The following is a 9491-nucleotide window of genomic DNA, read 5'->3' as shown; positions in this document are numbered from 1 at the left end:
TAACCACTGCGCCACGACGGGAACTCCTATTCAGCATTCTTGCTAAATGCCTACTTGTTTAAATTTGTAGTCTCTTGCATTTTTTTTTTTTTTTTTTAATTTTTAGGGCATATGGAGGTTCTCAGGCTAGGGGTTGAATCAGCGCTGTAGCCACTGGCCTACACCACAGCCAGAGCAATGCAGCATCCAATCTGCATCTGCAGCCTACAACACGGCTCAGGGCAATGCCAGATGCTTAACTCACTGAGCGAGGCTAGGGATCGAACCCACATCCTCATGGATACTAGTTGGGTTTGTTAACCGCTGAGCCATGATGGGAACTCCCCCGTCTCTTGTATTTTCTATAGACTATCATATTGTCTACAAATATTTTCTTTTGTATCCAGTTCATATAGCTCCTTTTTTTAAACGGCTGCACCCACAGCACATGGAAGTTCCTGGGCCAGGACTGAATCCAGACCTTTTCAGTGACCTAAGTCGCTGCAGTCAGGTTCTTAACCCACTGCACCATGGTAAGAACGCCATATAGCTCATTTCTTTTCCCCTAATTATTCAAGTTATAATCTCAAGTACAATGCTGGATAGAAACTATGACAGACAGTAAGCATCCTCATCATAGTCTTGACTTCCATGGTCGTGCTTTTGAAGCATCACCATTGGAGTTCCTGCTGTGGCTCAGGGGAAACAAACCCGACTAGCATCAATGAGGATGCCAGTTCAACCCCTGGCCCAGGAGCTCAGGGGGTCAAGGCTCCAGTGTTGCTGTAAGCACTGTGTAGGTCACAGACACGGCTTGGATCTGGCGTTGCTGTGGCTGTGGTGTAGGCCTGCACCTCTGATTTGACCCCTAGCTTGGGAACTTCCATACACAAGTGCAGACTTAAAAAGCAAAAAAAAAAAAAAAAAAAGTATTGCTGGTTTTTTTTATTGTAGGTTTGTAATAGATGATCTATTAAAGAAATCTCCTCTTCCTTGCTTTTTGCCATTTCGTTCACTAGTCAATGTTGAACTTTATCTTTTTTAAGATTCTTCTGAGATGAGCTAATCATATGGTTTTCTCTTTTAAGCTGTTGGTAAGATTATTGTATAGAACGATCTTTGATTTGATCCTCTCTGATCCTCAAACTTTTTTTTTTTTTTGTCTTTTTGCTATTTCTTTGGGCCGCTCCCGTGGCATATGGAGGTTCCCAGGCTAGGGGTCCAATCGGAGCTGTAGCCACCGGCCTACACCAGAGCCACAGCAACACGGGATCCGAGCCGCGTCTGCAACCTACACCACAGCTCACGGCAACACCGGATCGTTAACCCACTGAGCAAGGGCAGGGACCGAACCCGAAACCTCATGGTTCCTAGTTGGATTCCTTAACCACTGCACCACGACGGGAACTCCGCAGTCTCGGATTTTTAACCCACCGCACCACAGCAGGGACTCCCAAATTTTCTATTTCTTGAGCAAAATTTTCAAATCGTAGTTTCTAGGAAATTACTCATTTCATTTAAAATTCAAACTTACTGCAAATTACAATAATCCCTCAAGATTAAACAAATACTCTAGGAATTCTCTTGTGGCACAGCAAAGTTAAAGACCCTGCAGTGACTCTGCACTGTCACTGCAGTAGCTAGGGCCAGAGCTGTGACATGGGTTCAAGCTGTGGGTGCAACTTCCCCCCTGAAAAAGTTAAAAAATACCATATAGTTACATTCTCCTGTGTTTCCTACTAGTTTATTTTTGGATTGTGTGTGCAAATCAGCTTCTGGTTTCACTGAACCTTTTCCATTGCCTTTATTTTGTATTTATTAATTTGTTTTTCATTTTACTATTTTTGTAAATCTTTTTTATTTTTATTTTTTAGGGCTTTTTGCCTTCTCTAGGGCCGCTCCCACAGCACATGGAGGTTCCCAGGCTAGGGGTTGAATTGGAGCCGCAGCCACCAGCCTACGCCAGATCCTTAACCCACTGAGCAAGGCCAGGGATCGAACCTTCAACCTCATGGTTCCTAGTCAGATTCGTTAACCACTGAGCCACGATGGGAACTCCTGTAGGTCTTTTTTTAAAAATACAACTGATTTATCCTTAGTCTTTCTTTTTTTAAATGAATTTAATATAAATTTCTCTCTTATATCTGATCCTTAGAAATCTCCATTATTTGCAAGTTCCATGTTATTTTTGGTCAGCTCTATCATATTTATTTATTTATTTTGGTTTTTAGGGCCCCACCTGTGGCATATGGAGGTTCCCAGGCTAGAGGTCTAATCGGAGCTACAGCTGCCACAGCGATGCCAGACAGGAGCCTTGTCTGTGACCTACACCGCAGCTCATGGCAACGCTGGATCCTTAATCCACTGACCAGGGATTGAACCCACAACCTCATGGTTCCTAGTCGGGTTCGTTAACCGCTGCGCCATGATGGGAACGCCCGTATTTACTTGAGAAATTATCTCAGAAATGAATACTCATCTCTGTAGACTGAGCATGGAGGTTTTAGAGAAGTGAGGGATATCCTACCTGCTCCCACAGTCCATCTCTTACTTGTAACTCTGAGTATACTGCATTGTATCTTCTTAAAGGCAGTTACTTGATCTTTTTCTCTAGCTTCATTTGCTAACAGTGTCTTCTGCGTAGTGGGTAGGCGCTCAATAAATGCGTGCTAAGTAAAAACAGGTCTCAGCTGCCTGAATAGCTTACACTGTAATTCAAGGACCAGTATCTGAGGATATGCGCCATTTGATAAAAAACTCTCAAGTTTCTTGAAACCAGGAAATGGAAGAGTAAATGAAGCATCATTTTAGGAAAAGCTGAAATACAGCCCAATGACAGATTTTTAAAAAATTCAAGTTTATGATCAATGGTTTAAAACTACCAAATGCCACATGGGTAGGAGGACTAAGTTGTAATTGTTGCTGACAAAAGCCTTACTAGTTTTCAAAATGACTCTACTGTTCCTTGATCTGGCCTCCTTTTACAGAATGGGTTTGCTCTAACTTCAGATCTCTGTGTTCATTTTCCTTATTAGACCTCTCCGGCTTTTTTTGGGTCTTATGATCTGATGTTAATTAAAAATTTACTAATTCTGGAGTTCCTGTCGTGGCTCAGCAGTAAGTAACGAACCTGACTAGTATCCATGAGAACTTGGGTTTGATTCCTGGCCTCAATCAGTGGGTTAAGGATCCGGTGTTGCCATGAGCTGTGGAGTATGTCACAGATGCCCCTTGGATCTGACACTGCTGTGGCTGTGGCTGTGGCTGTGGCATAGGCCGGCAGCAGCAGCTCCAATTCTACCCTTAGCCTGGGAACTTCCATATGCTGTGGGTGCGGCCCCAAAAAGAAAAAAAGATTAATTCTAATTTATCAATTCTCCCAAAGTGTGAAGCATCAAACACAATCAGGCATCAATATTTATTAACACAAGACAAAGGAAACACATTCAATGAGTTAATAGGACACTGTCCAGCCAGATGTTAAATTTAAAAATGTATATCTAGTCTAAATTCAAATAAATAAAAAAAAATCTTTATACATAATTACACAGTACTACAGTTTGAATCTGACACTGGTAAATATCTTGACAGAAAATAAACAAAACAGCATTTAGGACTAAAAAATTATTCTTATATCTTTACACTCTCTTCCTCTGGACAAATAACATGGCCCATCTACATATACCTAAACCAGAAATGTTGTATGAATGAGAAAGAAAAGGCCTGTTGTGTATTTGGAGTACTGCAGCTTGCTCCAAACACTCTCGCTTTTACATTAAAGCAGACAACGAAAACAACTCTAAGGCATAGATTATGTTGGAGTTTGAGGGTGAGGTGATAACTCCTCATTGCTTTAGTCTAAAGATTCCTGGATATTCAAGGAAAGTAATTTATTTGGCCAAGATATTGAGCACCATGCCTGGGGCAGAGACCTTAAAAAATATCTAAGGCCTCGGGCCCTCTGTTGATTCAACGAAAGCATTAAGCAAGCATTGCCCAGGGACTACAGCTAAGGAGACACTCATGTGACCAATAGACAGGCAATGGTCCCTAAACAGCCTGAGGCAGCATAGCTTCAGGAGGACTTGGCACTGGGGACTAGGGGTCTTTTAAGAGGCAGGAAGGACAGAAAGACTGTGGATTTACTGATGCCCGTTAGCATGCTGGTCACTCCCAGGGTGTCACGGATGCAGGAGATGGCATATGCCCTAGGGCAGCCCTTCCTGATCTACCTTTTCTGCTGAGAGGCAGAAAGAGGCTCAAAAACTTTCAGATGAATAGATTTCTTTTATCTGAAACGAGGGCTTGCTATTCAGTCCTCCCCCTCCCCCAACCCCAAACATAAAAACCCAGACAGAGTGTGTTCCAGAGTTTTGGCAAGGCTGTTTCTATCAGTAATGGCCTTTGTGGCCTGTCTTGAGAATCAGTTCTACCATATAAGTTCTATTTAATGTGGAAAGACTTAAGAGCATTGTGTCAAGACAAAGTTTTCTTATCAAGTCTGCAACAAACTAGGCATTAAATCTGCAGATGATCCCACAAACACCTCTAAGCTAATGACTGGACTCTCTCCCCTCCCAGAGGATCCTTTACCAGAGTTCCTGGTGCAGTTCCCATCTCAGCTTGCTTTCTTTCACTAGCATATTCTGGCTTTGGGGGATAGGCAAAAGATAAATAAAGCAGCCACAAGGCTAGAAAGCGAAAAATAACAATAAATCAGAGGCTGAGGAGCTACAAAACTAGATAATCAGCCCCTAAATAACAGGGAGTTGGCCATACAGTGAGATTAATGGAATATTTTATTTGAAGGAATGAGTATAGATCCACTGTCCAATACGGTAGCCACATGTAGCTACTGAAAACTTTAAATACATGGCTAGTCCAAACTGAGATGTGCTTATTAATACACATTGGATTTCAAAGACTTAATATGAAAAAAGGAAAGTAAAAGATTTCATTAATAATTTCTATATCGATTCCACATTGAAGTGATAGTATTTTTGATAATTGTGTTAAATAAAATATATTAAAATCAATTTCACCTGTTTTTTTCTTTTTTTCTTTTTCTTTTTTTTCAGGCTGCACCTGTGGCATGTGGAAGTTCTGGGGCCAGGGATCGAACCTATGCCACAGATGTGACTAGAGCCACAGCAGTGACAACGCCAGATCCCTTACCTGCTGAACCACTACGGGACTCCTCTTTTTACTTTTTAAAATGTTGCCTTTTAGAGAATCATTAAAAAACTATTTTAAGAGAATTATTTTCCAACTAAGCAGGCTGGTTTTCTCAAACTGTGGCTAGTCACCGGGATTTCTTGCCCTAATGCAAGTGCTTTTCTCCTGTACATTCTAGAACCTCTCCCATCATGTATAAATCAATATCATCCATGTGGCAAAAGAGATGTGCAACTGGAAAATGTCTTGAGGGCTGCCCTCTGCGGAGAATGAGTTGGGAGGAAAAGAGGTTTGTGTAAAAGGGAGTCAATAAAGTGGCCTCGAGTATGAGACTGTGGAAGAGCAGCCCCCCGAGAGTGCTGCCGTGGTGAAGGGTCTGGTCTTTGCATTATAAACCTTATTTCCAGGGTAATTACAAGTCTTAAAAATTGTTTAAAAACATATTTAGTTTACATGATGTTACAGTGGGGTAAATAATATGTATTATTAAAATAGTCTAAATAAATATTTACACACTAGACCAGAGTGGGTCAAAGAGAACCACTCTGATTTAACAAGTTAACTCTGTTCGCTTTGAGTCTTTTTTTTTTTAAATTTTTAAAAATATTTCTGTAAGAAAAAAATAATAAAATTCAACTATATTCAAATACATGAAGTATTAGACTAAAGAAAGGAAACTGAGCCAGAGGCCAAACTCAGTCCCAGGCTCAGTCCGCTTGGCCTGGGCACCGCAGTTATTTCAAAAGAGTTTCTTGCATACATCAGACTTCCCCCATTTCAGCATAAGCCTGGCTATACGGCAACCCAAATCGGTCAGGTCAGTTTTGAGGTGCGTCGTTATGCGGTCTGACGCCTTCACGTGACTGTAGATCCCACTGCCTTCCCAGACTGTTGATCTGGTTCTTAAAATCCCTGCCCCCGTGAACTGGCAGAACAGAGGATGCTCTTCAGTTTTCAGAAAAGAGAAGCTATGTGTGTAACTGCGGACACAATTTACAATGGGCCTGGAAAAGAGGAAATTCTAAAATTCTTATGCAGTCACTCTAAATGCGCAAGACAGTTTCAACACCGGGGGCCGGAGCCAGTTATTGTGGTTCCTTAGAATTGGGTGGGATCTCATGAATTTTAGCTTTTTCCTAACATTTTGATTTTTCAACTGAGGTTTTTTTCAGCTTATAGAAATAGACTGAATTCTTAAAAGCGCAAGCTGAGTCTGGGAATATATGCTTTAAAAACAAACATAGGCGGCTTCAGTTTATAAAATACACCAGCCAACAGAGACATAGAACAATGGGCAGCAAAACCTGCAACCAGTTTGCACTTTTTAGTCACCTATTCAGTTACACTGCGTCAAGGGAATACTGAGAGTCTCTCAAAGTAGAAATGCTTCTACTTTAGTGGTTATAACTATACAAAGCCAATTCTTCAATGTTTTAGCTGAATTATGTGTGCTTCTATTTACACATTTAAAACACTGGTCAAAATGTTTTAGAGTGGAGAATTACATATATAATCATTCTCATATTCCGTGGGTTATCTGATTTGCTTATGGGTCTGCTGAAAAGGGAGCCGAGTAGTTCCATGTTAACAAAAACCGCAGAATGTCCAACTATGGTAAAATGGCAAAATACAGTACAGAGCGGGGAACTGTGTAACTCAGACTACCCCCTTCGTGTGAATTCATTAAACTCCCTTACAAAATTCTAAAACAGCATTAGATAAAAATACAAGTATTTACAACAGATGAAAAAAATGCAACATGCATGTAACTGCTTTAGTAACATGCTGCTCACGCCGTGTCAAAGCTCATGACTAACAGACTGTTAACATTTTTTTCATTTGCCCCCACAGAATTCCCCTTTCCTGTGTGTCGTGTGATTGCAGAAGCCCACAGGATGAGATGAAGGATATAATGTAGCCATCCCAGCTTATTTCACACCATTTGAAAGCTTGCTCCTAGTCATGGGTCTTTGGTCCTTGTGGTTTTGCGGGATGGCCCCTGTCATCCCCACAAGGCTGGTTACATGTTATAAGCCACATAGATGGGGTCTAACTGGTCAGCGAGGAAGCTGTCACGGAGGTGCATCCTCTGCTTCTCGCCTCTGGAATTGATGGGGATAACGCCTGGGTCCACCACAACCACGACGCCAACGATGAGGTAATGCTCTTCCAGGACCACGTTTGTCACTAAAGGGACCAGATCTAGGGCTTCCTGTTCAGAGCCACACAGTTCCACAACCACGACGAGCAAGTTGGTCCACGTGAACACGGCACTGCAATTTCAATGACATTCAGTTAAGCTGTCATCTTTTACAGACTCTGTCTAAGACTTCCTCCTCTGCTCTGAGAACTGCCTTCTCTCTCGGATCCAGCCGGAAGGATCCTCTGTAACACTGGACCTTGCCCCTAGGATCGGAGCTGACTAGCGGAGCCTCCCGCAACCTCTTGGGAGTTTGGACGTGGTCACCTGAACAGAGGACGTGTGTGACTGCTAAGTTCCGGGCAGAGGATGGCTCTTCAGGGAGGAGAGGAAGAATGAAGTGGATGCCCACACGGCTCAAGAAAGTGAAAAGAGGGTGGTTCCTCATGGCCCTCCCCTCCCTTGTTTCTACTTTTCTTGAGATCCGGAGCTGATCAGGGACTTTTAGGAACCTCTGAGATAACCGGGTATGCTTTCCATTAACTCTCTTTTGCTTAAGTTATTTTGAAGACATTTGCAACATTAAGAGCTCTAAGATTACTGTCTACATAATAACACCAAACATGAAGGGAGTCGGCCTGGGCTCATCTGAGATTAGTGTCCCATGCAAGTGTCTCTCCTGCTGTGCTCGCTCGCTGTAAGGCGGAAAGTCACTCTACTCCCTACAGACTGCTGGGTTAGAAGGTATGACCTGACCTCTTATATGCAGTGTTAAACTGCTTTTAAAAATAATTCCAGTCATTAGAGAAAAATGCACACAATGTTTGGTTACATCAAAAGTCAAATGTCTAGAGAGTTTCTGTTTCCGGTGCAGCAGAAATGAATCCGACTAGCTCATGGAAACACCGGATCCCTAACCTACTGAGCGAGGCCAGGTATTGAACCTGCATCCTCACCGACACTATGTTGGGTTCATGACCCTCTGAGCCACAACAGGAAGAGCCTTTGTCAGGGGGAGTTCCCACACAGAGAAAGAAATGGGGCCAGAGAATAACAACGATCCTTTCTTTCCACCTGCTTATCATCGCCTGACGGTTTATGAAGCACATTCTCGTTTGATTCCTCCTGATAATCAGGAAGAAGCAGAGAAGGTATCTTCAGATGAGGAAAGCAGCCTCCATGGAAGCTCTGGGCCGTCAGGCTGGGTCTTTGGCCTAAAGGTCACAGTTCTTCCCACTACACTCTACCAGCTTTCTAGAGGCGGGTGATCAGTTAGGTCCCTTGCAACGAAGTGCCTATCACTAAAAATAACTCAGCCCCCCAGTGGGTCCATGGAGCCTGTCTTCCCGCCACCAAGGCCTCGCCTGTCTCAGCAGACGGCGCACCCAGGAATCCGCCCATCTATTTTCTTGCTCCCCTCCAGTCGCATGTCTGCAGGTGGTGTCTGGTACCGAGAGCTGACTCCCGAGCCATTTAACTCTCAGCCGCAGCCGAAGGGAAACCTATCCTGTGCAGGGGGTTACCATTCAGCAATGCTCCTGTGGACCCGGGACACCGAGGTCTCAATGTCGATGGGGTGGTATCGCAGGCCTCGCAGCTCCAGCGTCTCGTCCAGGGCTCCCACCACGTACAGTGCGTCATGTCGCTCTGACAGAGAGAAAAAGAGGACTTGGCTCATCAGGCACGTTGAGGGCATTACACTGCTGCGAGAGCGCAGGGCGCAGATGGCCCCCGCGTCCCCTGGTACCCCTACTCGCCGGCCGTGTAACCTGGAGCAAATTACTTAAGCCTCCACGTCCTGCCTCCCCTCTGGGAGGTGGGGGCAGTGATAAATGGCTGCTGTGAAGATTAAGGGAGATAAGTCACATGAGGGGGTTAATAAGATGTCTAGCATATTCTAAGTGCTGAGAAACAGTAGCTATTACTATTGTTGTTGTTGCTAACACCATGGGCCAGGATTCGTGCTTCACGCTGGTGAGACAAAGATGACAGAACGTGATTCCTGCCCTGACGATGCTTACTGCCTAGTCAGGGAAACAGACACACAACAGACGTCCCAGGGGAAGGCGGTAAGCCCAGCGACCTCTGTGCGCAGGGGTGAGGGGAGCAGCGGACACTCCCCCCTCCTCCGAGCTCAGCACAAGGGTTCACAGAAGGAAAAGCTGAAGCCACTCTGGGCTTTGAAGGGTAAACAGGA

General features: G+C 43.9%; 1 protein-coding gene across 6 annotated transcripts in view; it reads right to left on the bottom strand.

Moving 5' to 3' along the window:
- Positions 1–3383: 3383 nt before the first annotated feature.
- Positions 3384–9491, bottom strand: part of DIP2B (disco interacting protein 2 homolog B) — a 234650-nt gene continuing 228542 nt past the window's right edge. For 5 of the 6 annotated variants that reach the window (XM_084955587.1, XM_084955582.1, XM_021091658.2 and 2 more), the window contains 2 exons: positions 8818–8941; positions 3384–7427 (listed from right to left, as the gene is read on the bottom strand). In XM_084955587.1, coding sequence (XP_084811713.1) covers positions 7175–7427; positions 8818–8941 — 377 coding nt within the window. In that variant the 3' untranslated portion in view covers positions 3384–7174. The remainder of the gene's footprint in view (positions 7428–8817; positions 8942–9491) is intronic. The other variant, XR_014803180.1, reaches the window with a different exon arrangement.

The sequence above is a fragment of the Sus scrofa genome, chromosome 5 (assembly GCF_054392235.1).
Source record: "Sus scrofa isolate SSC_HxYL_T2T_F1_AM1 chromosome 5, Sscrofa_HxYL_maternal_Yorkshire_Landrace_v2.0, whole genome shotgun sequence".
In the NCBI taxonomy this organism is placed as follows: Eukaryota; Metazoa; Chordata; class Mammalia; order Artiodactyla; family Suidae; genus Sus; species Sus scrofa.
This window is presented reverse-complemented; position numbering and strand designations above follow the sequence as displayed.